Here is a 27,921-nt window from a genome sequence, read left to right as displayed (position 1 = left end):
ACTGACTTTTTGGCTATCCTCCTTTGGCATGTCGGATGATGGTTTAGGAGATGCAAACGAAATGGTCGAACTTGTCATGGCTGGGGAACCTTCTCCTGATGAAGCAAACGAAAAGCCTGCAAATGGGTTTGCTTGCTTTCCAGGTGTAGAGACAGGAGGAGCCGTGCCGAGACTGGGAATTGAGGGCGAAGCAATATCGCTGGACGAAGAAGCACCTACACCTCGTAACCTACGTTGTTCCTGTAATTTCTTCAACCTTGACACAGGTGTCTTTATCTGTCTATGTGATTTGTCAACAGGAGCGGTATTGGCGGCTGCAGGTTCTGTATCAGCTCTCTCATAAGGTGTGGCGGCTCCTCTTGTCCGTCTGTTTGAACGCTCAGCCCTATCAGGGTCTTCTTCGTCTGACTCGGGAGCTTCGCGTCTCTTCTTCGAAGACGCGTTGCTTGCTTCGGGAATGTCACGATTCAAAGCTGAGGCATTAAGGAAATTCAACTTTGGTGTTTCTGATCCAGTGCTGCCAAATGACCAACCAGTGCTAGCAGCAGCTGGGGCAAAGGTCGCAGAGGTTGGAGGGGCATTGCTAAGAGGCAAACAGATAAACTGTGTGAGTAGGCCAAATCATTGCAGTTGTGATCATAAGACATCACGTCATTCACCTTGTATTAAAGGCCGAACCACTAACAAGACTTGGATCCATAAATTGGAAGGAAGGAGGTTGTGATCCAGTGTTGCCAAATGACCACGCTGGAGTGGAGGGCTTGTCTGTACTTGCCGCTGTTGTGGCTGCTGATGTCGGTGGAGCCGAATTCTCTGCAGGCTGATTGTTGCTGCTAAGAGAATGAATGTAAGCATGACATATCGTAGGTAAATCACCTTACTCGAATAAACGCTCACCTCATGTATTATAGATTATGGCAACTCTGCAAAGGCAAGTTTTTTTCTTCTGCGCTGAATTGGACCAGTGGATAAATTTTGCCTATGCACTGCTTGTTAGCACGTGACTTTTCAGTCACTTCAAGCTGTGAATGGATTGATTTCCGCATTACAGGCAGTGAACGCTACGCTAGGCCATGTCGGTAGGGCAAGAAACCGGTTTACCGTTTGATATGATTAGTTGTGAGATTAATGTCTGGATAAGATATATGACTGTACCTACATTTAGTAGACTAGGTATAGAGGCTGGAGAGGGTTAAGTGTGTGTTTAGTCACCCACCACGTTTAGACAAGCATACCTGGCATACAGAATGTACTGTAATAACAAAGGTTCTGGTTGTGATTCAAAGCAGCTCTTTTGGTTTTAAGAATATTCGTAGGAGATGGTGCCATTATATTTTATGCACACACACATCGTCTATCAATACACAGTTTACTATGGTAGTTGAATCTTTTCGTGTCTTTTTTTATTTGATACAAGTTTTACGCCTTGAGGACCACGTTCGAAGCAAAGGGGTCTCATTTTTCAGTGCCGTGTTTTCTAAATTGGATAAACTCAATAAGGGGGAGTTCTCATTGAAATTGACGGATACTTTCCCTTGAGCCACAATTCTCAAACGCTCGTTTATCTACTCGTTTAACCTTTACGCAGCAATAAAAATGGCTAACATCATTACAAAGCATGAGCGAAGAAGCACACGAAAGTCAAGTCGACTAGATGAGTTTGGTAGTCCTATCATAAAGCATAAAGCTGCTTTCAAGGTAACTTGACACTACGGATCATAGTTTTATATCAACCAAGCTAAGAGTGGTTGTAGATCTCTACCAGCGGAAAATCCAAGAAGTTTGTGGACGTCGATCTTGCAGATACGCCAATAGATGAGTTGGAAGCTATTTCACCAAAAAACAGTCGAAGAGCAACAACAGGAATGCGCTTGTCGAGTGATGTACCTTCGCCAGTCTCAGGTACGTAGCTTCACTAGCTTCGTTATCATATGCTTCAGTTGGATGAATGACATGCATCGACCCGCCGTTGGAAAAAAGGAGGGAGATGTGATCATGAAGCGGGAGAGTTTCAGGGTAATGATGAGGCCATTCCAGTACGAAATCAAACAGAGGGAACGTCTTGCTTTTAGAGAGGATAGCGGCATTTAATTATTTGAACAGGGAGGTAGACAGACACTCACACTAGTATACTTATTATTCAAACCCCTCCCCCATCATAGCTATCATGGATCACCCGGATCATACGACGGAGCCTTCAATCGATATATGGCAAGCAGCAAAGGTAGCTGACGTCTCTGCATTAAGGTATCATCTCTATCATTCGAAAAACGCTCGCGAGTTTGTGAATCAAAGAGACCATGAGCAGGATTCTACACTACTGCACATACTTTGCTCGCAGAATCGCCAGCCATTCCAAGCACTTCAGGTTCTCCTGGAGTATGGAGCCGACCCAACTGCGCGCAATATATATGGAGTTCAAGCGCTACATAGTGTTTGCTTAAATTGTCCAACACCTCTAGAATCAATTCGATTATTGCTCAAGTATGGCGCTACGCCGAACGCCAAGGATGGGGATGGCTGGACGCCTTTACACTACACTGCAAGATTTTGTCCCGAGCCGTTGCAATCCATCATGCTTTTAGTCGGAGCTGGAGCCAATATCAATGCGACAGATGCGTCCAACAAAACCCCCATGTTTTGCCTCCTTGCTAATGGAGACTTTCATGTCATTGTACAATGGATGCTTGCCAGCGGTGCAGATACCACCATCACTGGAGAGTTCCTGGATCAGAAAACCGGAAAAACACGACTTGGAACTGTTTTATCTCAGGCGACCAAATACACCCGTTTAGAGAGCGCTACCATTATGCTTCAAACAACGGTCAGCAAAGATGCCATCAAGCAAGCTATCAAGGTAGCGGAGAGCAGAGAGGTAACGCTTCGAAACAAAGACGCAGATGAAAAGCAATCAGAAGCACAAATGAAAGCATTGGAGAGACTATTAATTATCAGAAGCATGCTGGAAGCACGCTTGAACAAGGATACTGTTACTCATCGGAAGCGCACTAGTTTTTTCCAATTCATCAATTCTAGCTTTCGCAAAGAGAAAACTGCGACGGTAACCATTCAATAACACTATGTCAATGACCGTGAAAAGTAAAATATATCCAAAAAAAAATATGATCTGTACAAGTTGTCTCGTGGGTAAATGAGAAGTGGGGTACACCAATTATTTTGGCGTGCCTTGCTTCACATAAGGAGGTACGATGACAAATGTTTGGTCTCATGGGGTGAGCTTGAGCAAATATGCTGGTTGCAAACATTCTGAAATAAAATGAAGCCTTATTTGACAACAAATGAAAAAATCCAAGTGTACTTCACTCAAAGTCATTATCATATCGTGCTGAACATTAGACGATGCTATAAGAGAATGTAGTGTCAGTTACAACATGGCGTGTATGAACTATCAGAGACAAGACAATATGCCGACAATCAGCCTGGAACAGAGTAATGGGACCGCATTGTCTGTATAAGATTGCAGGCTGTGTACTTGCATTCTACGGGAAGAATAAGACAAAATGGTGACGAGGCCGAGTTTGGAGATTCACCCAGTTCCCGCGATCGGGATAAAAGCTTCTCCACTGCGAGTTTTCCAAGTTTTTTTTTATTTTAAACCTGAAGGCTGCTCTTCTCTCTTCCTTACAGTGAGCCATGCCAGACATGATTGCCTCCGAGATCCTACTGGAATCCGAAGGGATTGATTTGTTTGGTGATCCTACCGCCGACCTCGATTCCTTTGTAATTCGGGGCAAGCTTCGGCTCTTCCTGGCTAAACCACGGCGAATAGCCCGTATCTACATGAGATTCACTGGACAGACACAAACTAAAATTATGGATGACTTGGACGACCAATACCCTACAGTTCAAGTAGCCGACTCTGGTCTCAATGTTATAGAAAAACCTACTCGCTTCACCGCTGGACTCACAGATGTTCCGTTTGAGCTTTCAATTCCTGGTGATATTCCGGCAAGCTGCTCGTTACCCCAAGGGCAAACGTCATACACTCTCTCGGTAGAAATTATGCTCAGCAGCCCTCTTAATAAGCTCATGAAGCCCATATACATTGAAAAGCCTATCCTTGTTAGAAGAAGCTTTGTCACGGGTCTTGACTTATTAGCTTACATGCCTAGTTCCAGATGCAGAGGCACAAGACGACAAATGGCGGCGGAGTTTGAAGCGCCCAAGGTGGTATGCCAGGAAAGTGGATCGATTGTAGTACATGGGAAGGTGCTTGGTTGCTTTAACAAGATTGTTGTGCGTCTCGAGCAATTGACAGTCTACAGGTGAGGATTTTTGAACGGAAGGAGCCAAAAATATCTCCCAATTACTAATCGAGAGTCTGGTAGGCTGTGCTCTAATGACCCTAAACGACCAACTTCCATGGGACCACTGTTTGATAAACCTGTGGTCGAAAATACGGTTGCGTTTGGTTGGTAGAAATTTGTTTTTTGATTGTCGAGGTCTAAGGATCTTTGGACTAATTGGAATTTATGTTTAGAGCGACAGTATGATTTTGAGAACATCGCAGGTGATATAGAGGAAGAAATAGGTAAATGCGTATTCATCTCCGCTGTTGGTACTAGGTTCATTGTTTTAACCTCCTTTTAGTGGCAGAAATTCAAACAACATCTCCGAAAACCCCTCTCTTCACTGACGTCAGGTCACCTTTAATAGAAGTATGCCATCGATTACGAGTTAATATTCATTGGGTCGACAGAAAGGAGCAAACCATGTCACTGGCTTACCCTGTAGTCGTCTCAACATTGCCGTTTAAAGATGTCTCTGCTAGGGCGTTAGCAGATTTGGCCCCTCCAACTATTCTGTGGACTCGAGCGGCCGTCGGTTCAGATGGGGATGAGGTAGTCATTGAGGATGTGCGGCATGATAATGAATTACCGAGCTATGGCAACTTGATACCGACCTCAAGACCGTCGATAAATACATCCTTTAATACATCCGCTATAGCATCGTCCGATTCCTCAAATGACGCCTCACCTCCTTCCACCCCGCAGTCTATTTCATCGGCAAACTCAAATTTATCAATCACGCCTGGTAATAACTCCTTGGAAGATAACGTCGTCAGAGCCATGCGCTCAGTCAGAAGTATCATGACGCATGATTCACAAGGCGTTGGACTCGCACTTGCCAAACTGTTTCCATAGCTATGTAATATTATAGGTATATACTGATGTACCAATGTAGTTATAAAGATTTCATTGTTTTCAACACAAATTTTTTTGATATTTACATGAGAGCAGAGAACTATGCTTCCCAAAATTTGAAAAGAGATAGGCTTGGAAAGGAATTAAGAGAATACTACAAAGGAACTAGATTTGTAAAAACGGCATAAAGAGAAAAAAAATAGATCATCAGATGAGAATATCGTCCTTGCCGTCAATGAGCCACTCAGGCCATTGAGGCATAGATCCAATGGCGGCACGCAAAGTATTCACCCACACATCACGTTCACGTTCAGTGTCGCAAAAGAAGTCAATTTTTTCGCCATTCGAAAATGTAAATTGGAAGCTGTTCTTGACACAATCTTCTTCAGACATTTCATGACGGCTGCTCTGGTCAGGACTTTGTGGCGTGCCGAGAATAAGCCTACCGTTGGAAGTCAATCGGACCGCCTGGGTAAGATCGATTGCCGCACGGGGGGCCAGGTGGGTATCATGGTATGCAAGCAAGCGTGTTCCGACGGCTTTGTAGTACCGGCGTCTCCAGAACTGATAAGAACAGCAAAGAATGAATGAGCATTCAAATTGGGGTTTAATGGCGGCAGATATTGGAAATCGAGCTTACATTAACATCGCCTCCCATCTGCGACATATAGCCTGTTCGCCATTCATTTTCATGCCATCGGCGGGCGTCAAAGCCTCGCATACATTCATCAATATCTCTAGGGTATTTCTATATTTTCAAAAAATTTAGAAAAAGTTAATATCAGTGGTCCAGTAACAGAGTTTCAAGACAAAATACCTACCATATGGCGATCCTTAGAGCCTGGTATGTACACCATATGGAGTAACAGTTTTCCAACTGTCTTGGGTTTGACTTTGGTGGATTCCAATTTGTCAATGGTCCTAGACACATCGATGGCCCAATCGTTTTGGCTGGGAAAGGTAGCAGAGCACAGCTTGCTACGGCATTCTTCGATCATATCCCCGAATGAAATTCTGGTGGACCCGATAGCGCCGTCTTGTCGATTGACGAATTGAGAAAGCTCTGGGGCAACCTTTTTGTGAGAATTCAAGAGTCTAGTAATGGGAAGTTTTGGTTTGACATGGCTGTCTGGTCGAACGTGTAGAGAAAGAGAAAAGTCCAAGCGAGAGTTGGCCGAAATCTTGAATTCTTGGTCAAATTGCATGTGGCGACCCAGCATCACATACTTTGACAGGTGCTCATAGGTACCATCGTTCAAAATGCAGCGTACGTAAGTTGGTTCGCTGGGCACAGGAACGTTAATATCTTGAACGGCAACAAGACGAACATAAAGCTTTCCAGGGATATCTTTAGGAGCTTTGGTAGAATGAGAAGCTGATCGTTGTCTACTCTTGGTAAAAGTTCCTCCTTTTTGTTGTTCTCGTGCTGCTTTCCATGACGGTGATACTGATCCTTCTCTTTTAGGTGAATAGTCCTTAGGGCTAGAAAGATGAACCACATCTTGCTGATATTTCTCTGTGTACATCTTGGGTTTTTGACCCTCACTGATTCGTTCCAAAGATTCATGCATGGTGGATGCAAAAGCAATAGCATGGTTGCGATCAGCAACATCCAACGTAAATCGTTTTGAGGCTAGGTCGGTATCGGAGCCGTACGAATGTCGCTTGCTCGCATCACCAAAGACGGCATTTTGATTCACAGGAGAGGATGAAAGCTTTTCTGAAGACATATTTTCATAACGTGTTGCTGACTTCAAAGGAGTACTGCTGGATGTAAAGCTAGGCATACTTTGACGACGTCTTACAGATGATTTCTGAGACACCGCCGAGAGTCTCTTTTGTTCATCTTCAAATGAGCCAGTTGGAGAAGGTGAAGAGGGTGGGGTATCATACTGACTTCCGGAAGACTGTGAATCATTTTCTAGCACATTGGAGCTATCTGAAGTTTCGCTATCGACGGACACCTTGCGATTCTTGGCAAAATACTTTGTTAATCTCCCAGCATTTGTCACAGATCTAGACAATATGTTGGTGTTGTCACCATTTGTGGTAGCGGCATTGTCTGCTGTAGATTGAGACTTTGCATTTGCATCATTCTGTTCTTTGTCTTCCGATGTCGAAAGGTATGATTTCCGTAGTAGTGATTGTTCGAGTGACAACCGCTTCAGGTTTGATATAGAAATTTGCTTCAAGCCATTCACAGCTGGAGAAATTCTCTTTTTGTCAGATAACCTTTGGAATAGACCGGAAAGACGTCTTGTTGTAGAGTGTTCACCGGAAGGAATGGCGGGAAGAGGCTTCACTGAGATGTCGGTAGATAGGCTGGATGGGGTATGTACATCAGTCAAAGTACCTTTGAGCGCTTCTTTTGCCAAAGCAAGATCGATATAAGTTGTCGGTTGGATTCTCAACTCTGGCTGTGGTTTGTTTTGATGAGCAGCGAAAATGGCAGCAAACGACATTGGAGATTCGTTATCAATGGGTGACATTATATCTGACTCCCATCTTTCGCGTTGAGCTCCCACTGCTTGGGTGCGATGGGTGTGTTCATCCATATCTTCTTCATCACAACTGCTTGAAATAAAGCTCTTGTCACTTGGCAAACTATCGCTACTGAGTACCTTGATAGGTTGTGTCTCTAAGCTGGTTGGCTCTTGATTAGAAGAATCGCTTTGAGCCTCGACCAATCCAGGGCTGGCTGGTAGAACTTTGTTAGCTATGGGCTGGTTGCTCTCATGCATGGTTTCTGGAAGGACGCTATCATCTTCGGCACCGTTGTTGCTGATTACACAGGAAGCTAATTTATCTTCATCCACGACAGTTGCAGCTCCTGAGGCATCTGCATTGTCATTCAAAGGCGTCTCTTCAGTTAAACAAGATTCTTCCATAGGCATGGAAACATGTTGTTCGCAGGCAAGTTCCGGCGGTTCCTCTGCTTCACTTTGGTGATACATATCGATCTCCGCGGATTTAAGAGGCTCCTGAACTTCATTTCCCTCGACAGACTCAATTTCTTGCTTATCCGCTTGCTCTGAAAGGATAGGTACTTCTTGCACGTTCTCGATTTCCTCTTCTGAAGGTACGGATTCTAAAGAGAATATGTTCTCATGAATGGTATCGTCACGCTGCAGTTGGTCTTCATCTACCAGTTTGACTTGTCTTTCGACCAATTCATCTAGGGCAACTGCGGCTTCGCTTTCTTCAACGGGTGCCGAAATGAGCTCCTTCAGTAACGAGTCTACGGATTCCGAATGTCCAGTTTGCAGAGTTTGTAAGAGAAGTAAATCTTCAGCACTGATTTGCATTTCAGGTACTTCTTCTTCCAGGTCCATTCGCTTGCTGATGGGAGAAAGCTCAGTAACGACACTGTCTTGGTATAACTCGTCTTGGTCTTCATCATTCTCGTCTTCGACAAACTGATCCCAGTCGTAATTCGAAGGATTTTGGTATTCTTCAAAGGCATGCATTTCCTGCTGCAGACGGGCTAAAATATCCAATTCGTCAGACGGATCTGCTATCTTGACTTCCATACCATCTTCTAGCATATCCTCCTCAGCAATGTCATCTTCTTCTTCTTCTTCCTCCTCTTCCTCGCTAGCATCATCATAATTCATCATCATGAAGAAACCGCGTCTACGTCTCTTTGGCAGTATCTCCTCATCGGATGAAAGTTCAATATATTGGCGAATTTCAGCGGATTCGTTGAAAGTGACATTTTTCTTCTGGGAGTCTTTTCGTACTACTGATCCATTTAAGTCCGCGTTACTAATGGGTGTAGTTCGTAAAATGGAGCGTAGTAAAGGGGTATTTGTGGCAAGAAGAGCCTCATGGCCGTGACTGGTAATGGCGTCCGCCACTAGGGGGGCCTGACTTTGGCTGACTACAGTGGTATAAACATTTTCTCTGCTGAACAATGCAGCATCCAAAGTCTTGCTGTGCTCGAGGAGTCTACTATTAGCATCTCCTAATATGCTTCGGATATCTTCTTGGGTGGTCATATCACTGGCGGTGAAATTTAATCCATTGGTAAGGTGTGGTAAAGCGCCGTGATCCAACAGAACCTGCACATTATCGATTTCGTTCTTGTAGGCTGCAATGTGCAAGGAAGTATTTCCATTTGCCCATCGATGGTCGTTCAACTCTGAAGGAGTAGATTTCTTTTGTCCGTCTTCATGGTTAATGTCATGTACAACCAACGTTTTTAGCAAACTCCTTATTACTCCGGAATTACCTGAATAAGCCAGCTAATCACCGCTTGTCGCTTGATACTGTGTTCTCCAGAGCTATGCCAAAGACACCATTGCAAGGCGTTCATCCTACAGTTATCTGACTTTCCGAACACATTATCCAAGTCTTTCAAACTTTCAGTGGTTAGGAACATAGTGACTGACGGTGTAGTAGTGAACACTTCGGACATGGCATGCAGGTCGAAGGATTTCACGGCGTCGAACCAAGGAACATAGGCAGTAGTGGCCATGAGGGTATATTGACGGATGTGAAGGAAAACAAGCAAAAGTAAAAACACCCGAGTGGAGCAAAGAGAAAAATAAAAAGGCAACGGCTATAGGAAACTTTGCAAGTCAATTCTTAAATTTGCCAATTGTTATGGTTACCGCTTTCCGCATTTGGGATTGCCCAGGAGGAGGAGTGAAAACACTGGGGAGCTCACTCTTCGCTAATAAGCTCACCAGAGTAACGACATGTTAATCCAACCTGCTCATCCAAACTATTTACACACATACTATCATGACTCAGTTGAACTTGCTTCAAAACTTGGTTGGTTTTTTTTTTTTATCATATTTTATTTTCTGCAGGTGCTTGCAAAGGTATGACATCAGGTATGCGACCACGTCAATCGCACGACATGGTCTGTTTTACGCTGGGTGGCCTTGATGAACCCTAAAAATTGCAGTTCGGCAACTGACCGAATAAATCTAGCCTGTACCTCATTCTCGTCTACCTTCTTGTTCCCTTTTTCCCGTTCGATGACGCAACCAAAAGCGACAAACCAGTCGTACAGATTTATCATTCGCCCGCACTCGAGGTACAATTTGTACAATATACTGGTATCTTGTTCAGTAGGTTGAATACTACCCACGTCTTTGGAGGAGCAGCACGAGCAGTTGATATAATGCTGTGCCTGGCCTAGCGCGGTCTGAATGGACGCCCGTGGTTGTGGAGTAAATGACTGAAACAAAGTATACAGATTTAGCATTACAACAACAACAACAATAACAAAAGGAGGTTTGAAACAAAGCGATGATAATCACCTTCTCATGAAGCTTGATGTTACTGTAATAAACCAGCTCATGTAATGGCCAAGCAACAAAGGACCCAAGGTATCGACTGATGAGGTGGTACAAGAACGTTTGGTCATTAAGGTGTAATGCAATAATCGGGTTAAAACTGTTGCATTTATATTTAGACACTCCGTACCTGAAGATCAACTGAATCCAGTCCGCTATTTCATTAGATACCTTGACCGGTTCACCACCTTTCTTTTTGATTATGTACATTTTGACTCGTTTGGCAGTTTTAGTCTGCCGTCCCAGGTCTAAATCAGGTAGCTTTTCCTCCTTGGTTTTCTTGACTTCATCACCTAGCGATTCCTCTTCTTGGTCGTCATCGACTTCTTCCATACCGAGACGTTCCATCCAGCCCACCACTTTCTTTTTGTAGTCTAGTTCGTCACTTACGCCTTCCGACCATAATGAGGAATCACTCTCATTATCATCCAATAGTAGTTCAGAGAGGGACTTGAGTAACCCTGTCAGCGCCTCCAAATCCATCTTTCGGACGAGACTGACGAGCCATCGAACAATCTCACTGTTAGCTAAGCCGTCTTCATTCTCTAGCAGTTCAAGATAGAGCATACGCTTGGACCGTCTCAAACCAGCAAATGTCGGGAAACATGCTTGAATGGTAGTCATGATTTCGAATACGGCATAGGATAGCATATGATGACGATTCAGGTCTTCTAGAAATCGTGGTACCGCCTCAGTCATAAGATAGTTATCATCATCCAAAAGCCTTAGAGCCTCATTTGGATCCTTTTCGCATATATCGTCAATATGAGTGCGGAAAGATCTTAGCATTCTGATATGCGTTGCGTGGTCAGCCGTCAGAAGGCCATCCTCCTGCATTTTGACCAGCATTTCTTTGCTAACCGGCGTGTCATTCATGGGCGAGAGAATCGAAAGAGGATTTGCGTAGTAATGGTGCATGAGAGTGAACTGCATAGCATAGGTGTGTTAGGGAAAAACTTGTTACAAGTAAAAGAAACAGAATAAAATCCATACCTGCAAACTAGCCATGACGGAACCAATGGAGAAGTCGAACAAGTAAAAGTGATCCAACAGAAATTTGTATGGACGAGGTCCCAGCTTAATGCTTTGTGTTGGCTTAATGAACAGCTAATAGTTGATTGTTTGGCGTAATTGATTCAATACATTATATCGCGCTATAACAGCACCTGTGTTGCAATAGAAGGGCCACTTACCTCGTCGATGACTTTGTTGAACCATACATCGCTTTGTTGCAACCAGAACTTTTCAGTTCGTAGCAGACTAAGTGCTGATTTACTTAATGATTGATGTAACGCGTTGGATGAAGTTGCAATACCAATTAAAAGGACAATAGGTAGTCGAGAGCGATATTCACTGAATAAAAATAAACAACTCAGCCAAGGCGCTCTAGTAATGCATGCTATTTCCTGCTACTTTACCTGCATATCTCAAACAAATCCTCTAAGATTGTGGGATCAAAACTCTCAAAATCTTGTATCATAACCACCAGATTAGGTAGAGAGAATGAGTTGGATTGCTTTTCTACAACATGGCGGTACCAGCCGTCAAGAATTTGCATGTCGTAGTTTGGCAAGCGGCTTTTTCTTCCTCTCATAGTGCTCAAATTGAATTGGTCATTTGCTGGCTTTTTTGATCCATCTGCATCCTCTCCTAGTTCCATTGCATCTTCGTTTTCCTCCTCCTCAACATCCTCATCGCTGTGGTCATAATCTACATCAGCAGCTAAGAACTGTTCTATCATGTTTCGCATAGTGATACGAAGGTTAGAGCAATCTCTCGATTGCAACAATGCAACGTAGTTTGGAGTGCTCATGTCGGATTGTGCAGATGAACCGATGAGGCGAGAAGCAATTTGTGTGAAAAGGTTGTCGTGGTCAGGCGTATTGATACCTAGTAAGCAAATATACATGTTAGTCGTTGGTACATCGAGTCGTACCATGATATAACAAGCTAATTACCAGCGAATACCAATGCGGTAGGGATTTCATGGAATGGCAAGGACATAGTTCTATTGTATGCATTACTTTAGAAACATGCTGCTTTCCGTGTTTAAACCTGGAGAAGAATACTTTACCCTGTTGAAGCGTATGTGGGTATATGGGCATTGGTAACAAACTCTTCAATTTGATCGAACGTGGATTGATTTGTTTCAATCAGTACGTCCTATTGGTACTTAATTAGACAGATATTCTCGAACAGTGCATATTTACACCCATGAGTACTTACGTCTAGTACTTTTTTCATCTGTCGCCAGCTATTGTCGTAACTATCGGATCGAAGCTGCATCGAAGCTTCCGGTTCGTCACCGTCAAAAAGCCGTTGAAATCCAGCATCTCCAAGTTTCATTTTCGAGCTTCGTGAATTCGTGGCGTTAATGGCTAAAGTTTTACGACTTGATTAGCGAGATTGAAGGTTCCTACACACGGCTGTAGAATTCACATTGTACCTTTGTATGAACGCTTTCGCTTTTTCAAGGACGGCCTGCCACGAGCAGACTTGGGCATCACCAAAAAGCATCCCTATAATCGCATCAAGAGATATCGTTAGCACCTTCTTCTTTTGACGACGAAACTGAAAGATTCTATGCACCTCTGATATTGAATCGAATTCTTCCATGGCAAGGCACACAAATTTCAACACGTCCCAAACAGCTTATGAAATTTGCTCGGTTATCGGTGTGACTGCTATGATTATATGGTTATTGGACACGGTAATGGCTGAAAGACACCTTTAAACTTGAGCAGCATTTTGCAATCGCTTAGTTTTAAGATGTTGATGCTTAAATGACTTTAGGTTAAATTATGTTGATGATTTTACGTAGATACTGGTGGATAGACGCTTTGGCCATGTTGAGTTAAGGTATTCAATATACCAATGGCCAGAGTAGGAATTGAACCGGCGACGTCTCAGATGGTACAGAAACGACGGTACCAATGGGAAATCAACACTGGCCAAAAATTGTTTTTGCAAACTTTTTTTCGCTAATATACTTTGAACAAAACTTCTCGCAATGCCCTGCGTTTGCGGATCCGTGAAAACAGAGCACGATCCTACAAGAGGATCAACCTACTGCGTGCAATGCGGTTTGGTATGTACATCGTTTGTTTGACATTTTATGATAATCACTGCGCTTCCGAGTCCTAATGACCATTTCAGGTTCTGGAAGAAAATAGCATTGTAGCTGAAGTCACTTTCGGAGAGACAGCTGGTGGTAAAGCAATCTTACAAGGATCTTATGTTTCCGCCGATAAAGGTTAGTAGATACTTTGTTCACGAGCATAACAGAAGCGCATACTAAACGTTGTCATGGTTGCGTATAGGTCGACTAGGAACGACAGGTCCGTATGGTAGAGGCCGAAGTGGCCACGAAGGTCGTGAACAAGCTATGGAGAATGGTAATGGCTATAATCAATGATTTCAACCCATTAACAAAGTGTTCCAAGCTAATATTGCTACTGCTGCTTTCAGGGCGAAGACGTACACAACATTTGGCCCACGCTTTGAAATTACCTGAACGTTATCAAGAATCTGCTATGCGATATTATAATCTGGCACTTAATAATAACTTCACTAAGGGTCGACGAACGGAAGTCGTAGCGGCCGTTTGCCTTTATGTAGTTTGCCGTCAAGAAAAGAGCTCACAGATGTTAATTGACTTTTCAGATTTGCTGCAGGTGAGTGTACTACTATCGAAATTTTTATCATCTACACATGATTTCATACTAACATGCTTCTTCTCAAAGATCAATGTATTTGTACTTGGCTCAGTTTTCCTCAAGTTTGTACAAGTTATATGCATCAAAAATTTGCCTTTAGTCGATCCCTCTATCTATATATCCCGTTTCGCTAATGGCCTAGAATTTGGCGAATATACCTCTCGCGTAGCCTCCGATGCCATCCGTCTCGTACAAAGAATGGATCGCGATTGGATTAGAACAGGTAGACGTCCAGCTGGTATCTGTGGCGCTTGCCTTTTGATTGCCGCACGCATGAACGGCTTCCGACGTACGGTGCGAGAGATGATTTATGTAGTGAAGGTTGCTGATATTACCATCACAAAACGGTGAGTTCTCTTTCTTTTTGTCAATTCATTATACGTTTGATTTGATCGAATATTGAACAATCTTTTCAGTTTGAATGAATTCAAGGCCACTCCTTCAGGACAACTCTCTGTTCGTGATTTCAAAGCTTTATGGCTCGAGTCAGAGGCTGATCCACCCGCTTTTAGCAAGGGCCGAAAGCGTAATAAGCATGGCCAACTTGAGGAAGAAGCAGCAAGCAAGGCAGAAATGGCATCTCTGCCATTGATGCAGGACGAAGCCATCGTGAATGTTGAAGCCGCTCGAGACGCACAATTGATGCTTCCACCCAAGAAACGAAAGAGACAGAGTAACGTTGCTGCTGAACAATCCGAAGAGGGTGTAGACAGATCAACAGCTAACGACAATGCCACTACCACCACCCCTGATGATCCAGTGGAAGAATCCTTAGCTACAGCCGATGGAAGCGACAAAACAGGCAGCACACAATCAGCCAAAGACGAATCCCTTGATGCTGAAGACAACGAGCTGAATGATGAAATCAATGATTTTATGAAAGACGAAGCTTTCCTGAAAGCGGCAGAAAACTTCAGTATGTACTCTAAGACTATTAAGTGTATCATGATCACATAAACTGTATCTAACTTTTACGCGTTTCTTCCAGAATCTGAAGACTTTAAGGAGCCTTTTGGGACCGACCTCACTGACGTTGATGATGACGAAATTGACGCCATGCTGCTCAACGACGAAGAAATTGAGATCAAAACAAAGGTCTGGTATGAATTCAATAAGGAGTATTTGGAAGAACAGCGAATCAAAATGGAGAAAGAGATTATGGACAGAAAGAACGGTGTCTACAAGAAGACCGGCTCGGTAAGAGACTTATTCGGAACTAGTACAAGACCTATAGACTGCCCATCTCATGTCTATTTCCTTTACAGAGAAAGAAGAAGGCTGCGACCGGGCCAGCAGCATCACCTGCAGATGCAGCAAAGCAACTCGTTGCGTCCAAGAAGATATCAAGGAAAATTAATCGTACGATTTTCAATGAACTGTTTGAAGATGAGGACAGCTTGGCGACACTCAAATCTCGTACCAGTACCCCCGAGCCTTCTATGCTTGCCACTCAAAAGGACTCTGCTTATGGTGGTAGCCAGCTGCACCAGACAACTACCAAAGGCGATGAATATGCTGGTTACGCTGTTGTGGAAGAATCTGGAGACGTACCAACAGCGAATGGTAAAGCCATTGACAAGAGTGCTCTAAACGGTATTCAAGAAGATGATGACGACGACGACGAAGACGAAGCCCATATGGCAGAAGATGAAGTGGTAGCACGTAAAATGCGTGCATTTTATGATGAAGATGATGATGATTTCTAGACGAATTGTTCTCACTTATCAGAATATTGCACACTATATTGGACAAGCAGTTGAAAAAATTATGCATGAATCAGTTTACAATTTTTCGCAGTACTCATATAATGTATTTCCTACTTCTCCTCTCTCGATATTTCCTTACAATAAACTAGTGTGGGGGGAGACAACATAATACTTGAGCAGACTGACTTATCCTCTGTTTTCCACATGTATACTTCCGTCCGAGGATCCAAAGTAAGCACTATCAGTCAGGTTACAAAACAATCCGACTTCGATAACACCAGGTATTCTGATTAGCTTATTTTCTAGGTCGGATGGAGAAGATATAGGACCAAAATGCACATCGATGATGAAGTTTCCATTATCTGTGACAACTGGTCCTGCCTTTTCACTAGCCTGACAGCATGCAGTCAAACGTGTCAGCGATGCGACGGTAAAAATTCCGAATTAAATGTAGAAAGACATACCATGCGAAGTTTTGGTGTTGCTGAAGGAAAATATGTTTTAAAATGCAACAGTATCACGGAAAATGCCATTGGCAGTACTTCGATAGGCACTCCCTTTGTCCACTGACCATAAATCATGTAAATGAGTGGGAGAATTATATATACAAGATCATGATCCACTTACATTCTCTCCTAAAGTGTCGGATTTTTTTCTGTCGTCTACAGTACCACATTAATATACAACTTCATGGTAAAAGCACCCTGCGGCATTTTCTACTAGATTGGTAGCGTACCAGCAATAATAATAAATCGCTTGGAAGCGGATGCAATGATCTAACAGGAGTGACCATGGTTTATATTTCTACATGAATTTTGGCGGCTCAGAAAAGGATCATTTAATACCTTCTCCTGCAGGTGGCATGCACCTCCCCCTTTGATACAGTTTAGTTGACTATCCACTTCGTCGGCACCATCAATAGTAACATCTATAGCTGGATGTCTAGAGATAGTATTAGCATAGGCCACGATATATCCATCAAAATCAATAACGCCTTAAGTACATACTGCTCCAAATTACCGAGTTTCAAATTGGCTTCTTGTATCAGCATCCTACTTTGAAAGCTTGTCGGAATATATGTAACGTGGGCCAGGTCCTGGCGGTCTTTGATCCGATCTACCGCATACCGAATGGTGGATCCCGAGCCAATTCCAATGACTGATAGAGAAGAATGAACAACATCGTCAACAGCTCTATAAGCAGCCGCTTTCTTTCCTTGCTCTATAGCAGTAGTTGATAGGAGCCTCCTGGTCACCGACGGCGTAATTGCTTTGACAAGGAAGTGCAGCATGGAAAAGCGGGTTAGCAATTCGGCCAATGAGCGCGCGCCATTTTTTGCTATAGCAGGGACCAATACAGAAAAGGCATACTCAGTCGTCCAAGCAAAGCATTCGGCTTTCAAACTCTAACATGTTGCGATTCTCTGCATTTTTGCTGCTGTCATTAGTAGCATGTCTTGTGAGCGCAATAAAATTTGACCTAGAAGCACTCCCATCATCCACTGCTTTCGCACACAGAAAGTGCCTGTCTCAACATGTTGGCGACAACACCATGGTCATCGTCACCGTGAAGGTTGGCGAAGGCTACAATCAGCGTGTCGATCTAGAGGTAAGATATCGGCATTAGGTCTACCATGCTGATTTGCACACCTTTATTCTCTTCAAAGTGAACTCATCCGTCAATGCTTTTAGATTTTCGACGACAGTGAGAGCATCAACAAGTATGCTACCAGACGGGATGTCGGTGAACAGGGCGCAAGACTTGCCTTCAGCACTCATGCCGATGCTTCTATCTTTGTTTGCTTCACTAACACACTCTCAGATGGTATGTTTAAGTGGGCAATATGGTTGATCTGACCCCCTGGCTAACTATGTTGCCTCTTACTTTCCATATGCATAAAGGTTTCAACCCTGGCCCCAACTACCGACGTACAATTGATGTTGATTATGACATTGGTGCCGAAGCTTTGGATTACAGCAAGATTGCAAAGGCAGAGAAGCTTGAACCTTTAGAGGTTGAGCTTCGCAAGCTGGAAAAGGTCGTCCAGGAAATTTGGGATGAGATGGAATATCTCAAGAGACGCGAAGCCAAGATGAGAGACACCAATGGTAATGTTCATTATCTCTTAATACGATAGTATGTATTCAGGTATACTAAAAATCAACCCTTTTGCTTGATCTTCTGATATAGAATCCACCAATGAGCGCGTTCAATGGTTCAGCATCATCACTTTATTGACTCTCGTCAGCTTGGGAACTTGGCAAGTCATGTACCTTCGCCGCTTCTTTAAGCGCAAGAGACTTATTGATTAGGTTTTTCACTTTTTAAAAAGCACCTCCCACTTCAAATAAAAAGAAAAACGTGTAATTCACTGCAATCAACCGTCTCTAGAGTGGCTTATGCTCATTCGGAACTTCAATTTGTGGTTAGAGTACTTCCTTGGAAGTTGCTACTTTGCGCTTGACAGGCGTTTTTCTTCTCGCTAATGAATGCAGATAACGACAGAGAAGACAGTGGATCACAGTCGGGTGATGAGAGTCCTCCTCCAAGGGTAATGCCCACACTTCACAGTCTACATTGGAACTGCATGATCCCATTAACAATGCAATGCAGCCTGCAAAGCCTATAGCCCACACTAAGTTGCAGGCATTTTCACTAGGTGTCCACAAAAAGACTCCATTTCAACGCCATAAAGAAGAGTTGGAACAGAAAAAGAAGGTACTTTTATTGAAGTACCATATAGGCCGTTTGCACCGCTAGACCACGTCGCTCATTGAAGACCACCGTTGACAGAAAGAATCGGAAGAAGCCGCAAAAGTTTACGAAGAGTTTGTAGCCTCCTTTGAGAACGACCGAAGTGGAGGCATAGGTCCTTCATTTGTAAAATCGAACTCAACCATGTTACAAGGTAGCATATTCATCATTATAGTAACGTCGACGGAAGCAAAAGTACTGACATCCACATTAAAAGCTGCCAACAACTCGAACACGACAAGCGGAGGCTCGAAATACAAACCAATGCCTTTCGTTAAATCTGGACAGAGCTTGCCGACAAATGTTCTACCTTCTATGGAAGAAAATACAAAGGAAGAAGAGGTACTTTCAATACACTTGTAGAACAGTTTGGCTCACGTCATTTGACGCCATTTTGATTCCAAAGGAGAAGGCATTGAAAGCATCAAAGCTGCAAAAGAAACGAAATTTGGATACATTCTTGGAGGAAATCAAACGGTGAGACTTCTAAGCCTTTAATGTTACCAAATTGTCAAATGTAGTGCTCAACTGTTTTCTGCAGAGAACAAGAGGATAGAGAAGGGAGACTTCGGAATACGCGGACAACAAAGATGTACGCGGACCGGTCAGCCACAGGGTCTTCAGAACCCGGCCCTAGTTTGACTCTTCAAGCAGGTAATTCTAAGGCAGAAAACAGCAAACCGTCTAGGCAAAATCTGGGGATTAACACGGCACAATAGCCTTTGCAGATCGACCTGGATCTCATGACCTTGGCGATTTGACTACTACGAACCTTTATCTAGGCAATATCAGTCCTACGGTATGTTGGATGATAGCAGGTACAATTATTGATAGAAAGAATATGAAGCTTACTGTTGATTTTTAGATCAATGAGGCATCGCTTTGTCGAGACTTTGCTATTTTCGGCCCAATAGCATCGGTAAAGATAATGTGGCCCCGAAGCCAGGAAGAAAAAGAACGAAATCGCAATTCTGCTTTCATAAGTTTCATGAAACGGCCCGATGCAGAGAAGGCTCTCAAAGCCATGGATGGGAAGGATCTACATGGTCACCTCCTTCGAGTTTGTTGGGGAAAAGCTGTCCCACTTCCGGCACAACCAATCTTTGGTAAGTGTTCATTTGAGTATTGGCATCAGCCATTCAGTCTTGTTAATGGCGTATTTTTTCAGCATTGGAGCGAGATAAAGGAGCAGCTCCCACAGGACTTCCATTTAATGCTCAGATAACGACCATTGGCAGTGGAGTGGTAATCCAGCATTATTTACGGTTATATACCGCCGCATCAAACGGTTAAGAATTTGGCTAACCAACCATTTGCTTCAAATGGGATTGATAAGGTCTCTAAACCACGATCAGAAGTGCAAGTTGTTAAGCCAAAAGATGAACAACAATTGAAAGTCATACATCGTACAATCGAGCGTGTGCTGACACATGGAGAGCAATTCGAGGTGAGCTACATAAGATGGCACGTATTTGGCAAGATTCTTGGTGTTCATTTCGATGAAAATTAGGCTTCTATCATCCAACGAGAATGGAGCAATCCAATTTACAAGTTTCTTGTGGACAACAACGTGGGTGTTACAATTTGGTGTTTGAAATGAATGTAATGGTGTACACTGACAAAGCATTATCAGTGCGATGAACACATCTATTATCGATGGAAATTATATTCCCTATTGCAAGGCGACTCGAAATACCATTGGCGATCAGAACCTTTCCAGATGTTTGCGGAAGGTCCTTGGTGGATCCCACCCGAAGTTCCTTTTGACAATAATGTAAGAAAGCTGAACGGCCACTACAATCACTCGTGGCATATTTTGACATTTATATCAATGTACTTAGGGTGAAATAGAAGAAATCGCAAACTCCTCGGATGAAGAGCAGCGTGAACGACAACGTGGTCATATTCCAAAAGGCAATCTAGGCCGGGTAGCCAAGCGTCGACTGGAAATCATGCTACGAAAAATGAACTTCCAACGAGGCAAGATTGCCAAGGCCATGGCATTTGCCATCAACCATGCCGATGCAGCTGACGAGGTAAGGTACCGAATGGTTTTTTGAACTTGCTAGATGGAAGCTGATTTCTTTTCAATAGGTTATTGATATCGTGTGCAAATCCTTGGTCTCCGACGAAACGCCATTATCCCAAAAAATCGCCAGGTTGTATCTGGTATCCGACATCCTTCACAACAGCAGTGTCCATGTCACCAATGCTTGGAAGTACCGAAGCGGATTTGAAGTAAAACTACCTGATGTTTTCAAGCACTTTAACAAGATATATAGATCTATCCAAGCTCGACTCAAAGCTGAGCAAGTTCGGGTAGGTTGAATGTCATTTGCACAATAGTGGTCAGTCAGTCGAGATTAACACATATTGCCGACAGCGCCAAATCAGCAATATTTTGTCTGTGTGGAACAACTGGATTGTTTTCCCTGAACATCGTATTGCAGAGTATAACAGCATCTTTATGCAACCTGGTACAGAACCTCGTGTAGCTGACGTACCTTCGGACCCACAAGTGACGAATTCAGCTGAGGTTAGACCAGAAAGCGAGTCTGTAGAAGAAGTTCAAACTGAACAAGATACCAACCGTGTAGAGGACGAATCCATGGATGACGATATTGACGGTGAACCACTGTCTGACATCGATGGAGAGCCTTTAACGGACGATGAAGAAGATGAAGAAATGGAAAAAGTAGAAGAAAAAGAGGATGTAGAATTAGAGGACATGTTTGCGTAAATAAACAAGTGCTACGATGGTAGCAAAAAGCATGAGTTACAATCCACTAAACGGCCGGTGACAAACAATGGCTTTTTAAATTTCGCGCAAGAAACATCTTCAAGGAATAGAAAGGCATATCATGTTGTTGTTTACGGGCCATACGGTAGAAAAGGGAATAGGGGGATTTGTTGGAATACGAAATTGGCTCAGGTCGCGTGACTTTTGACAGTGCCAATTCAAAAGGACTTTAGGAAGTCAGTCGACTGACGTTGTTGCCACCAGCTCGTCTGTTTCAGACATAATGATCAAGATATGGAGTATGAAGGCCAAAGAGGCCGCTGCCGAGAAGAAGAAGCCCAAAACCAGTGCGGCTCAAATCCGAGTTCAAAAAGGTAAACGTCCTATCCTGTCGTTGGCATGGCATTTACTTTGCCTTTCCCATTATCGCTGTTGGTTTGGGGTCTGACCGTCATAATCTATTCCATCGCGCCATTTTTAGATTTGGCCGAACTGGAAATACCATCCACCATTGAAATGACTTTCCCAGATCCAGCTGATATTCTCAACTTTGAAGTCAACATTCGCCCCGATGACGGTAAGGGTTCCGCAGTCATTGACTTCTATCATGTTGAGATTCGCCAGTCACTCTAACCTGTCCTTTACTCCCGCTAGGATTCTACAAGGGCGGTCAATTCCATTTCACCTTTAACATTAACACCAATTACCCTCACGAGCCTCCAAAAGTACGATGCACACAAAAGGTATAGCAAAGTCCTACTTCTTTCATCAAAACATACACATGTGTGCTGATACTCCTATAGATATACCATCCAAATATTGATTTGGAAGGCAACATTTGTCTTAATATATTGCGAGAAGACTGGAAGCCTGTTTTATCACTTCATTCTGTACTAGTTGGCTTGCAATACCTTTTCTTAGAGCCAAATGCTGATGACCCGTTGAATAAGGGTAAGTTTTCCTGACACCATGAATCCCTTCCAATGGCAGTGATTAACGCGGATACGATCGCTTAGCTGCTGCTGAAGATTTAAGAGCAAATCGACGTGCTTTTGAGCAGAATGTACGACTTTCTATGCGAGGGGGCCTTCATAAGGGAATTTCTTATGATAATGTCATAGCTTAATAGTAGTTAGTGTATTGTATCGGTCTCGATAGGCTCCCTGTGCAGGTGTACCTTTTTTTAAAAAGAGTTTGTTGAGCAGCCAGTTTACAAGCAAACAAACATATCTCAATGTATCGCACTTGCTTTTTTTTTTACAATATTTTTTCATTCATATCTCGTTTCTCAATGTGTAGTTGTATAGGCAAATGAAAAAGAAAAGGTAGTGAAATGGCCGCGTTACGCCAAAGCACAGTGGGCCGTCCACACGCCTACGATTAAATTTCGAGACCCGCTTTCCTAGACACCTGGAAGGCTTTCACCAAACCAATAATGAGCAGCAAAGGTACTGAAAAGACACTTCAAAAGCTGAAGAAGTCTGTTGAAGATGGCAACTATTACGAAGCTCATCAAATGTACCGCACGGTGGCAAGACGGTAATGTTCCATTCTAAGAGCTCGCAACATCCAACCCCCAATTCCTGCTCACATTGCTAATGCAACGTCCATGAACAGCTACACTAAGCAAGAAAAGTATCGAGATGTCATTGAATTGGTACATTCCGGAGCAGTGTCGCTTATGAAGGCAAAGCAAAGTGGATCCGGCTCTGATTTAGCCATGTATATGATCGAAACCTATAAACTCGCGAATACCCCTGTCACGGAAGAGTCGCTCGGTACGTGCTCATTAATTTGTAGTAGTAGTAAGAACTAACAGCATGTTCTGATTGCTCTCTCTTACATACCTTGTTAGATCGAGTGGCCGAACTTTTAGAACTTTACCCTAGCGATGAGCCAGGACGTAAACCTTTCATCAACAATGCTATGAAGTAAGTATTATTCAAGGATTAACCCATGGTACCCTTATCTACGTACTGACAGTATGGCACAGTTGGTCGCAAAAGAATGGAGATAATGAAATGGGGGATGCTGAACTTCATAATTTTGTCGGTACCATTCAGTACTACGGTAAGCATTGGACGGCAATGTAGCGGTCGAAGAAACAGCGAATGTTAAACAGTCTTGTGTGATCTAGAGGGTAACTACGGTGAAGCAGAGAAGCATTTGCTATTTGGTACAGAAGAGAGCGCCCAGTTGCTTGGTGACTTGGAATATGACTGGTCTGTGAAAGAAACATCCATAACCAAGGGTGTCTTTATTGCTCGTGCTGTCATGCAGTAAGTTATCTCCCATCCATTATATTCGGTCATTGACTTTTTCATTTGATGATGCTGAACCTTGGTGTCAACTATAGACTACTTGCCATGAAGAATATCCATTACGCCAACCTTGCTTTCGCTGCTTTCGCGAAACGCCTGGATGCAGCTGAGAAAATCGGCGCGGTACCTTATAAGCCAGCTCCGGCCGATGACCATATCAACATTCCCATTTACAAGGATTCTTTGATCAACTTCTCACAATTGTTGATCCTAACTGCTCAACGCGATGGTGCCGATCACTTCCGCAGCCTGAAGTCTAAGTACAGCCCGGCTTGGTCAAAGGAAAATGGATTTGACTTTGATGAAGCGCTTTCCGACTTTGGACTAGTGTTTTTCAATATTCAAAAGCCACGGAATCAGGGCAACGTTTTACAAGATCTCATGAGCAACCTTTTCGGTGGACCAGCTCCTGCCAATGCTGGTGGCTCAAGGAGAGTGACTGGACCAAGTTCAACAGGAACTGAATTGGATTAGATGCACATTTTTAATAGTTGATTTTATAAAAGGCGACATAAATCTAAAGTGAGCGCGGGTTCCAATAACAATAATGAAGAAGAGTAGGAAAAAAAAAAGAAAAAAAAAAAGGAAGGTTATAAAAAATCCTAATAAGGTCTGGGAAGGAGTGGTCTATGTATAGTTGGAGATAACTCTAGAGATATCCTATCCAGGGCAGGATGACGAGCTAAAACCAAAGAGATGGGGAATATCTAAAGGGACTAGTCGTTCGATATTAAAGTTCGAAACCAAGGAAGAATAAGGCGAAGGACATCATAAGAAAAGAAAACAGACATAAAGCGGGCGTTCGTAGAGAAGTTAAGAAAGGAAGCAAATGCTGAATATGACAATAGCGGCTGTCGATAAGCCGCATTTGTTGGCAATGGCCATACTGCTGATGGTGCCGATATTGCTGTTGCTACCACTGCTGGGTGCTTGAAGATTACTTTGGCATGCTGGCTGTTGACTCCAACCAGCGGGAGTATTGACGGAGACGGGAATATTGATCTCAGAGAACACTGTACTTCCATTGATGGTGTCTAATTCATAGAACGAAAGCTAGCAATAAAACAATTGTTAAGTTAAGTTCAAACGATTCCGAGGTCTTTTTGAATGTCCCTGAGAAAAGGTTTAGGGGGAAGGCGGACTTACATTGTAGTTGCCAGCGGGGACACAGCTGTTAATCAAATAGTTTGGATGCAATACGGTTGAGCCTGGTTCGCTCTGAAGATCCAATGGATTCTTCACAGTCAGATTGAAGCCAGGTTTCGTCAAGAAGATGGAAACTCGATCCACTGGATGAGAATGGTTAGTTAGAAAAAAGGGTCTGGTGTCCTAAATGTGGTCTAGGCTTTTTGACTCACCAGTTTCGTCCTTTGTTATCTTGCCTGTAGGAGGCGATGCGAAGACAATATTGATTCAGTATCGGGCTATTCAGACTGTTCTAAAGGATTTTCTCGGGCATCTTACCATCTAGGCTGACGTCGATTGCAATCGGCATGGTGGTGTTGACCTGGTATGTGGAATTGGGAGCGGGAGCATCTATGATTATGATTCCCGGACCGAAATACTGGCCGTTGGAATATAAATCTGCTTTTGCTGCCACGGCAATGAACAATAGTATTGCTAATATCGGTTTCATTGAGAAGAGTAGTGAAAGGAGGAAGAACAAGTAGTATAAGCTTTCAAGAGGCTTTATTTTTCTATCGGAGAAAAGTAACAAGGTGGCCACGCGTAACAATTGCAAGACCAGGGTTACACTGTAAAGAAATAGTGGGATTACCCTGTGCACAAATAAATACATGTCCGCGTGGGCATCAATGATTCTTGTGTACGTTGAAACGTGGCTCAAATTGGAAAAGGCAACTACTTCTTCTAAACTAAGGTAGTCTCACCCTGAATAGATAGGCGGTCATGGTATATTATAGATGATGAGGGGATGGAAGGAATATCGTACAGATGAAGGAAAGGTTATTATGTCTCTATTGACTTCTAAAATCAATCTCTCGTTTGGCCAACTCAAAAACAAGGAATCCCAAGCTAGTCGCTGGTGCTACCTTGACCAGAACACCTGTAAAGTCCTGATACAAGTATTTTCTCCAGCTTCCTCCAGTCAGCCGTACCTGCATTTTACAGCGTTCCCATGTTTCTCGATACAGCTTTCGAGTGGTTTCTCGGCATCTTGGGTTGGCAAACTCGGACTGCGCTTCAGTAACGTAGAAAACGTTATGGATTTTGGATAGTGGATGGTCAATGGCTTGATAAGCCTGTAGACGTTCGGCGTTAGTGGGGGGTTTTTTTCCATGAGGTCTCAATATGTTTTCATAAAAATATATAGATTGCACGTACCACTGCAGCTGCAGCACCAGCTGTTATAACAAAAATGGGCTCTAACAAGAGGGGTGGTTTCTCTTTGACCGTATCTTCCGCCAAAGATAAGGCCGCGGCTTGGATGGATGCGTGGTCGCGTTCCTCCTGGTCATCGTGTTTTAAAAAACCGCTATGGTTCCAACTACTGTCGACTTTGGTCAGCGCTTCCGATGAATCTATCTGATAACCATACACCTCATCCAAAAAGTTGTAATAGCCCTGCTGTTTGACCCATTCGAAGGTTGCAAAAAATAATCCACAAGCTAGTGAATCCTGGGGGACAGTGTGAGTTCGCGCGGACTTTAGGTAAGCAACCTGACATTTTCCTTTTGTAGTGAAAACCATGCCTTACCCTCGCTAATGTTAAGGTGAAACCCCTATAGGCACTGAATAAGCCCAATTCCTTCAATGTTGACTTGGCATACTGATACATTGACCGGTGTTTTCCTTCCAACAGATCGGTCACTTCAAATCTCACTTTTAAGCTGTCCAGCGGCGTCGCCACAACACATTGTGCTGCTCCTGCCAGTGCACCTAATCAATCAATGTAGTTTGGTGAGGATCTATTTTCCGCTTGTCCCACTCTTCTTTTTCTTTTCTCTCTCTCTCTCTCTCTCTCTCCCAAAATTATCATGAAGCGTGTTCATACCGGCCATAAATACCGCTGAGAAAGGAGGCGGTGGAAAGGTGCGATGCAACTGGAAATTTGAGGCGGGGTGAAACAGCGGTAACGTTCCAATGTAGGTGGTATAGAGAACTGTACCAATGAAGGTATTGGCGATCAGGGGTGGCATTAGATGGCGAGGAATAAACTTCCAGCCTTGCGCTCTGACAGCGTTCGTTATCATGCCGATGGAAGTATATCTGAAAGAGAATCGCTTGCTCGTTTCATTGACTGGCATTAATGCTCGAGCCATGACGAGATAGTCCACTCGTAACGGTCTGAATAACTGCGGATAAGAGATTGTGACAACGTGTCAGTCGTGGCCATAGTGGGGCTGGGGAAAAAAACCGCTATATAGAAAAAAAATATAGTTTTCGGTTCCATGCAATTCTTTTGTTACCTTTATGGGCGTTCGATAGAATAGCCACAGACTTTGCATTATGATTGTTCTGGCAAATGCCGTAGATGTACCAACAGAAGTGATTTCTTTCGCCTTTTGCTTTTTCTCTCGCAATTTTTGCTTTCCAAGTGAATCGGTGTAAACTGTTGTAGGTAACACAGACGAAATGGGAGCCTTAAGAGTCGGAACGATGGAATGCTTTACATTGGGCAGATTCGGCGACTCAGACTTCGCTGGAGATTGTAAGGACATGATTCCCTGACCCAGCTATTGTAGAGCTAGTGCAAACATTCAGGTACCGGGACACAAAAAAGAGAGAAAAGGTCAGCCACCAGTCACAATCGGATGTTGGACCAGTCATCTGCTACCCGAAGTCTTCCATGATAGCCCAAAAGAAAAATGTAGAAATAGAAATATGTACCAAGTTCTGGAATATACATAAGAAGGAAACCATTGTCCATTGTTTTGGTGGACAAAAACAGATACGTTGGAGTGGAGGCTTTTTTCTTAATGAAATTGGGGAATTTTTCGGCCAGGAGAGGTCTTTTCCGAGCGTGGATTTCAGTGAGCTTCTATGGAAATGTAAGTCAAAATGCATCCAAAACAAACCTATCTCTATGCTTCTATCGTTTGATTTAGCACGATGTCGTATACAACTTTTCATGAAGAGAACCTCATGTTATAACAGTCGATGTGTGCCAACATTGAGCGGTTGTTTTGTATGTATTTGAAATGCCCAGTCAGAAGACGTCGCCTTCAAATTCTGATGCGATTCATTGAGCTTC

The 27,921-nt window shown here is 43.4% G+C and overlaps 12 protein-coding genes across 12 annotated transcripts; 8 read left to right on the top strand and 4 right to left on the bottom strand.

Moving 5' to 3' along the window:
* The first annotated feature begins 1,674 nt into the window (after window positions 1-1,674).
* On the top strand, window positions 1,675-3,249 carry K450DRAFT_220756 (uncharacterized protein). Its single transcript, XM_051585603.1, has one exon. It carries the CDS (start codon window positions 2,168-2,170, stop codon window positions 3,074-3,076), a length of 909 nt encoding a protein of 302 aa, XP_051448953.1. The 5' UTR covers window positions 1,675-2,167; the 3' UTR covers window positions 3,077-3,249.
* A 405-nt stretch (window positions 3,250-3,654) lies between these two features.
* On the top strand, window positions 3,655-4,290 carry K450DRAFT_195663 (uncharacterized protein; the record flags this gene model as incomplete). Its single annotated transcript, XM_051584505.1, has 1 exon — window positions 3,655-4,290. The coding sequence occupies one exon, from the start codon at window positions 3,655-3,657 to the stop codon at window positions 4,288-4,290; it is 636 nt and encodes a 211-aa protein (XP_051448952.1).
* Window positions 4,291-4,346: 56 nt separating this feature from the next.
* On the top strand, window positions 4,347-5,242 carry K450DRAFT_64391 (uncharacterized protein). Its single transcript, XM_051593831.1, has 3 exons — window positions 4,347-4,432; window positions 4,502-4,552; window positions 4,612-5,242. Exons 1-3 carry the CDS (start codon window positions 4,384-4,386, stop codon window positions 5,163-5,165), a joined length of 654 nt encoding a protein of 217 aa, XP_051448951.1. The 5' UTR covers window positions 4,347-4,383; the 3' UTR covers window positions 5,166-5,242.
* A 1-nt stretch (window position 5,243) lies between these two features.
* Window positions 5,244-9,882, bottom strand: K450DRAFT_220750 (uncharacterized protein). Its single transcript, XM_051585602.1, has 4 exons — window positions 9,397-9,882; window positions 5,987-9,322; window positions 5,806-5,913; window positions 5,244-5,729 (listed from the first exon to the last, which is right to left on the bottom strand). Exons 1-4 carry the CDS (start codon window positions 9,640-9,642, stop codon window positions 5,373-5,375), a joined length of 4,047 nt encoding a protein of 1,348 aa, XP_051448950.1. The 5' UTR covers window positions 9,643-9,882; the 3' UTR covers window positions 5,244-5,372.
* Window positions 9,883-9,940: 58 nt separating this feature from the next.
* Window positions 9,941-13,090, bottom strand: K450DRAFT_276943 (uncharacterized protein; the record flags this gene model as incomplete). Its single annotated transcript, XM_051593248.1, has 11 exons — window positions 9,941-10,353; window positions 10,436-10,511; window positions 10,602-11,398; window positions 11,465-11,578; window positions 11,665-11,824; window positions 11,890-12,361; window positions 12,430-12,479; window positions 12,546-12,634; window positions 12,698-12,849; window positions 12,918-12,990; window positions 13,061-13,090. The coding sequence occupies 11 exons, from the start codon at window positions 13,085-13,087 to the stop codon at window positions 10,000-10,002; spliced, it is 2,364 nt and encodes a 787-aa protein (XP_051448949.1). The 3' UTR covers window positions 9,941-9,999.
* Window positions 13,091-13,428: 338 nt separating this feature from the next.
* K450DRAFT_220744 (uncharacterized protein) lies at window positions 13,429-16,060 on the top strand. The gene is made up of 8 exons (XM_051585601.1): window positions 13,429-13,559; window positions 13,628-13,724; window positions 13,792-13,866; window positions 13,940-14,145; window positions 14,215-14,534; window positions 14,604-15,103; window positions 15,176-15,384; window positions 15,453-16,060. The coding sequence occupies exons 1-8, from the start codon at window positions 13,482-13,484 to the stop codon at window positions 15,891-15,893; spliced, it is 1,926 nt and encodes a 641-aa protein (XP_051448948.1). The 5' UTR covers window positions 13,429-13,481; the 3' UTR covers window positions 15,894-16,060.
* K450DRAFT_220732 (uncharacterized protein) lies at window positions 15,888-17,558 on the bottom strand. The gene is made up of 7 exons (XM_051585600.1): window positions 16,901-17,558; window positions 16,739-16,835; window positions 16,630-16,669; window positions 16,521-16,555; window positions 16,358-16,459; window positions 16,008-16,286; window positions 15,888-15,926 (listed from the first exon to the last, which is right to left on the bottom strand). Exons 1-6 carry the CDS (start codon window positions 17,182-17,184, stop codon window positions 16,080-16,082), a joined length of 765 nt encoding a protein of 254 aa, XP_051448947.1. The 5' UTR covers window positions 17,185-17,558; the 3' UTR covers window positions 15,888-15,926; window positions 16,008-16,079.
* K450DRAFT_220728 (uncharacterized protein) lies at window positions 17,169-18,292 on the top strand. Its single transcript, XM_051585599.1, has 4 exons — window positions 17,169-17,501; window positions 17,585-17,717; window positions 17,795-18,001; window positions 18,084-18,292. The coding sequence occupies exons 1-4, from the start codon at window positions 17,304-17,306 to the stop codon at window positions 18,203-18,205; spliced, it is 660 nt and encodes a 219-aa protein (XP_051448946.1). The 5' UTR covers window positions 17,169-17,303; the 3' UTR covers window positions 18,206-18,292.
* Window positions 18,029-21,410, top strand: K450DRAFT_220711 (uncharacterized protein). The gene is made up of 15 exons (XM_051585598.1): window positions 18,029-18,444; window positions 18,507-18,611; window positions 18,687-18,801; window positions 18,865-18,989; window positions 19,054-19,124; window positions 19,189-19,301; window positions 19,367-19,446; window positions 19,513-19,753; window positions 19,816-19,892; window positions 19,984-20,094; window positions 20,158-20,217; window positions 20,281-20,421; window positions 20,489-20,683; window positions 20,742-20,966; window positions 21,031-21,410. The coding sequence occupies exons 1-15, from the start codon at window positions 18,379-18,381 to the stop codon at window positions 21,385-21,387; spliced, it is 2,082 nt and encodes a 693-aa protein (XP_051448945.1). The 5' UTR covers window positions 18,029-18,378; the 3' UTR covers window positions 21,388-21,410.
* Window positions 21,411-21,529: 119 nt separating this feature from the next.
* Window positions 21,530-22,736, top strand: K450DRAFT_220703 (uncharacterized protein). The gene is made up of 5 exons (XM_051585597.1): window positions 21,530-21,761; window positions 21,869-21,964; window positions 22,042-22,130; window positions 22,191-22,338; window positions 22,404-22,736. The coding sequence occupies exons 1-5, from the start codon at window positions 21,671-21,673 to the stop codon at window positions 22,511-22,513; spliced, it is 534 nt and encodes a 177-aa protein (XP_051448944.1). The 5' UTR covers window positions 21,530-21,670; the 3' UTR covers window positions 22,514-22,736.
* Window positions 22,737-22,809: 73 nt separating this feature from the next.
* On the top strand, window positions 22,810-24,303 carry K450DRAFT_220699 (uncharacterized protein). Its single transcript, XM_051585596.1, has 6 exons — window positions 22,810-22,926; window positions 23,005-23,165; window positions 23,243-23,318; window positions 23,381-23,457; window positions 23,525-23,666; window positions 23,744-24,303. The coding sequence occupies exons 1-6, from the start codon at window positions 22,823-22,825 to the stop codon at window positions 24,180-24,182; spliced, it is 999 nt and encodes a 332-aa protein (XP_051448943.1). The 5' UTR covers window positions 22,810-22,822; the 3' UTR covers window positions 24,183-24,303.
* A 48-nt stretch (window positions 24,304-24,351) lies between these two features.
* Window positions 24,352-25,765, bottom strand: K450DRAFT_220691 (uncharacterized protein). The gene is made up of 4 exons (XM_051585595.1): window positions 25,173-25,765; window positions 25,067-25,090; window positions 24,855-24,997; window positions 24,352-24,761 (listed from the first exon to the last, which is right to left on the bottom strand). Exons 1-4 carry the CDS (start codon window positions 25,504-25,506, stop codon window positions 24,522-24,524), a joined length of 741 nt encoding a protein of 246 aa, XP_051448942.1. The 5' UTR covers window positions 25,507-25,765; the 3' UTR covers window positions 24,352-24,521.
* Between the last annotated feature and the right edge of the window lie 2,156 nt (window positions 25,766-27,921).

This window comes from Umbelopsis ramanniana (assembly GCF_025399195.1).
Source record: "Umbelopsis ramanniana AG unplaced genomic scaffold K450scaffold_3, whole genome shotgun sequence".
NCBI classification, from domain to species: domain Eukaryota; kingdom Fungi; phylum Mucoromycota; class Umbelopsidomycetes; order Umbelopsidales; family Umbelopsidaceae; genus Umbelopsis; species Umbelopsis ramanniana.
Note: the sequence above shows the minus strand (reverse complement) of the source record. Positions and strands in the feature narration are given on the sequence as shown.

What these genes read in the sequence shown, in the direction of transcription:
- K450DRAFT_220756 (XM_051585603.1), top strand. Translation starts at nt 2,168, where the DNA reads ATGGATCACCCGGATCATACGACGGAGCCTTCAATCGATATATGGCAA.
- K450DRAFT_220744 (XM_051585601.1), top strand. Translation starts at nt 13,482, where the DNA reads ATGCCCTGCGTTTGCGGATCCGTGAAAACAGAGCACGATCCTACAAGA. An exon ending in TTATGTTTCCGCCGATAAAG is followed by an intron (nt 13,725 to 13,791) that starts GTTAGTAGATAC and finishes GGTTGCGTATAG; the next exon opens with GTCGACTAGGAACGACAGGT. An exon ending in TCTACAAGAAGACCGGCTCG is followed by an intron (nt 15,385 to 15,452) that starts GTAAGAGACTTA and finishes TTTCCTTTACAG; the next exon opens with AGAAAGAAGAAGGCTGCGAC.
- K450DRAFT_220728 (XM_051585599.1), top strand. Translation starts at nt 17,304, where the DNA reads ATGTTGCGATTCTCTGCATTTTTGCTGCTGTCATTAGTAGCATGTCTT. An exon ending in CACTAACACACTCTCAGATG is followed by an intron (nt 17,718 to 17,794) that starts GTATGTTTAAGT and finishes ATATGCATAAAG; the next exon opens with GTTTCAACCCTGGCCCCAAC. An exon ending in CAAGATGAGAGACACCAATG is followed by an intron (nt 18,002 to 18,083) that starts GTAATGTTCATT and finishes CTTCTGATATAG; the next exon opens with AATCCACCAATGAGCGCGTT.
- K450DRAFT_220699 (XM_051585596.1), top strand. Translation starts at nt 22,823, where the DNA reads ATGAGCAGCAAAGGTACTGAAAAGACACTTCAAAAGCTGAAGAAGTCT. An exon ending in TGTCACGGAAGAGTCGCTCG is followed by an intron (nt 23,166 to 23,242) that starts GTACGTGCTCAT and finishes ATACCTTGTTAG; the next exon opens with ATCGAGTGGCCGAACTTTTA. An exon ending in TTCATCAACAATGCTATGAA is followed by an intron (nt 23,319 to 23,380) that starts GTAAGTATTATT and finishes AGTATGGCACAG; the next exon opens with TTGGTCGCAAAAGAATGGAG.
- K450DRAFT_220732 (XM_051585600.1), bottom strand. Translation starts at nt 17,184, where the DNA reads ATGCTGCACTTCCTTGTCAAAGCAATTACGCCGTCGGTGACCAGGAGG. An exon ending in AAACTCGGTAATTTGGAGCA is followed by an intron (nt 16,836 to 16,900) that starts GTATGTACTTAA and finishes TACTATCTCTAG; the next exon opens with ACATCCAGCTATAGATGTTA. An exon ending in GCGATTTATTATTATTGCTG is followed by an intron (nt 16,556 to 16,629) that starts GTACGCTACCAA and finishes GTGGTACTGTAG; the next exon opens with ACGACAGAAAAAAATCCGAC.
- K450DRAFT_220750 (XM_051585602.1), bottom strand. Translation starts at nt 9,642, where the DNA reads ATGGCCACTACTGCCTATGTTCCTTGGTTCGACGCCGTGAAATCCTTC. An exon ending in TGATTAGCTGGCTTATTCAG is followed by an intron (nt 9,323 to 9,396) that starts GTAATTCCGGAG and finishes GACGGACAAAAG; the next exon opens with AAATCTACTCCTTCAGAGTT. An exon ending in GCTCTAAGGATCGCCATATG is followed by an intron (nt 5,914 to 5,986) that starts GTAGGTATTTTG and finishes TTGAAAATATAG; the next exon opens with AAATACCCTAGAGATATTGA.
- K450DRAFT_220691 (XM_051585595.1), bottom strand. Translation starts at nt 25,506, where the DNA reads ATGTATTTATTTGTGCACAGGGTAATCCCACTATTTCTTTACAGTGTA. An exon ending in AATCGACGTCAGCCTAGATG is followed by an intron (nt 25,091 to 25,172) that starts GTAAGATGCCCG and finishes CGCCTCCTACAG; the next exon opens with GCAAGATAACAAAGGACGAA. An exon ending in GATAACAAAGGACGAAACTG is followed by an intron (nt 24,998 to 25,066) that starts GTGAGTCAAAAA and finishes ATTCTCATCCAG; the next exon opens with TGGATCGAGTTTCCATCTTC.
- K450DRAFT_64391 (XM_051593831.1), top strand. Translation starts at nt 4,384, where the DNA reads ATGGGACCACTGTTTGATAAACCTGTGGTCGAAAATACGGTTGCGTTT. An exon ending in CGAAAATACGGTTGCGTTTG is followed by an intron (nt 4,433 to 4,501) that starts GTTGGTAGAAAT and finishes ATTTATGTTTAG; the next exon opens with AGCGACAGTATGATTTTGAG. An exon ending in TGATATAGAGGAAGAAATAG is followed by an intron (nt 4,553 to 4,611) that starts GTAAATGCGTAT and finishes ACCTCCTTTTAG; the next exon opens with TGGCAGAAATTCAAACAACA.
- K450DRAFT_220711 (XM_051585598.1), top strand. Translation starts at nt 18,379, where the DNA reads ATGAATGCAGATAACGACAGAGAAGACAGTGGATCACAGTCGGGTGAT. An exon ending in AAAATACAAAGGAAGAAGAG is followed by an intron (nt 18,990 to 19,053) that starts GTACTTTCAATA and finishes TTGATTCCAAAG; the next exon opens with GAGAAGGCATTGAAAGCATC. An exon ending in TAGTTTGACTCTTCAAGCAG is followed by an intron (nt 19,302 to 19,366) that starts GTAATTCTAAGG and finishes ACGGCACAATAG; the next exon opens with CCTTTGCAGATCGACCTGGA.
- K450DRAFT_220703 (XM_051585597.1), top strand. Translation starts at nt 21,671, where the DNA reads ATGATCAAGATATGGAGTATGAAGGCCAAAGAGGCCGCTGCCGAGAAG. An exon ending in CAACATTCGCCCCGATGACG is followed by an intron (nt 21,965 to 22,041) that starts GTAAGGGTTCCG and finishes TACTCCCGCTAG; the next exon opens with GATTCTACAAGGGCGGTCAA. An exon ending in TGATGACCCGTTGAATAAGG is followed by an intron (nt 22,339 to 22,403) that starts GTAAGTTTTCCT and finishes ACGATCGCTTAG; the next exon opens with CTGCTGCTGAAGATTTAAGA.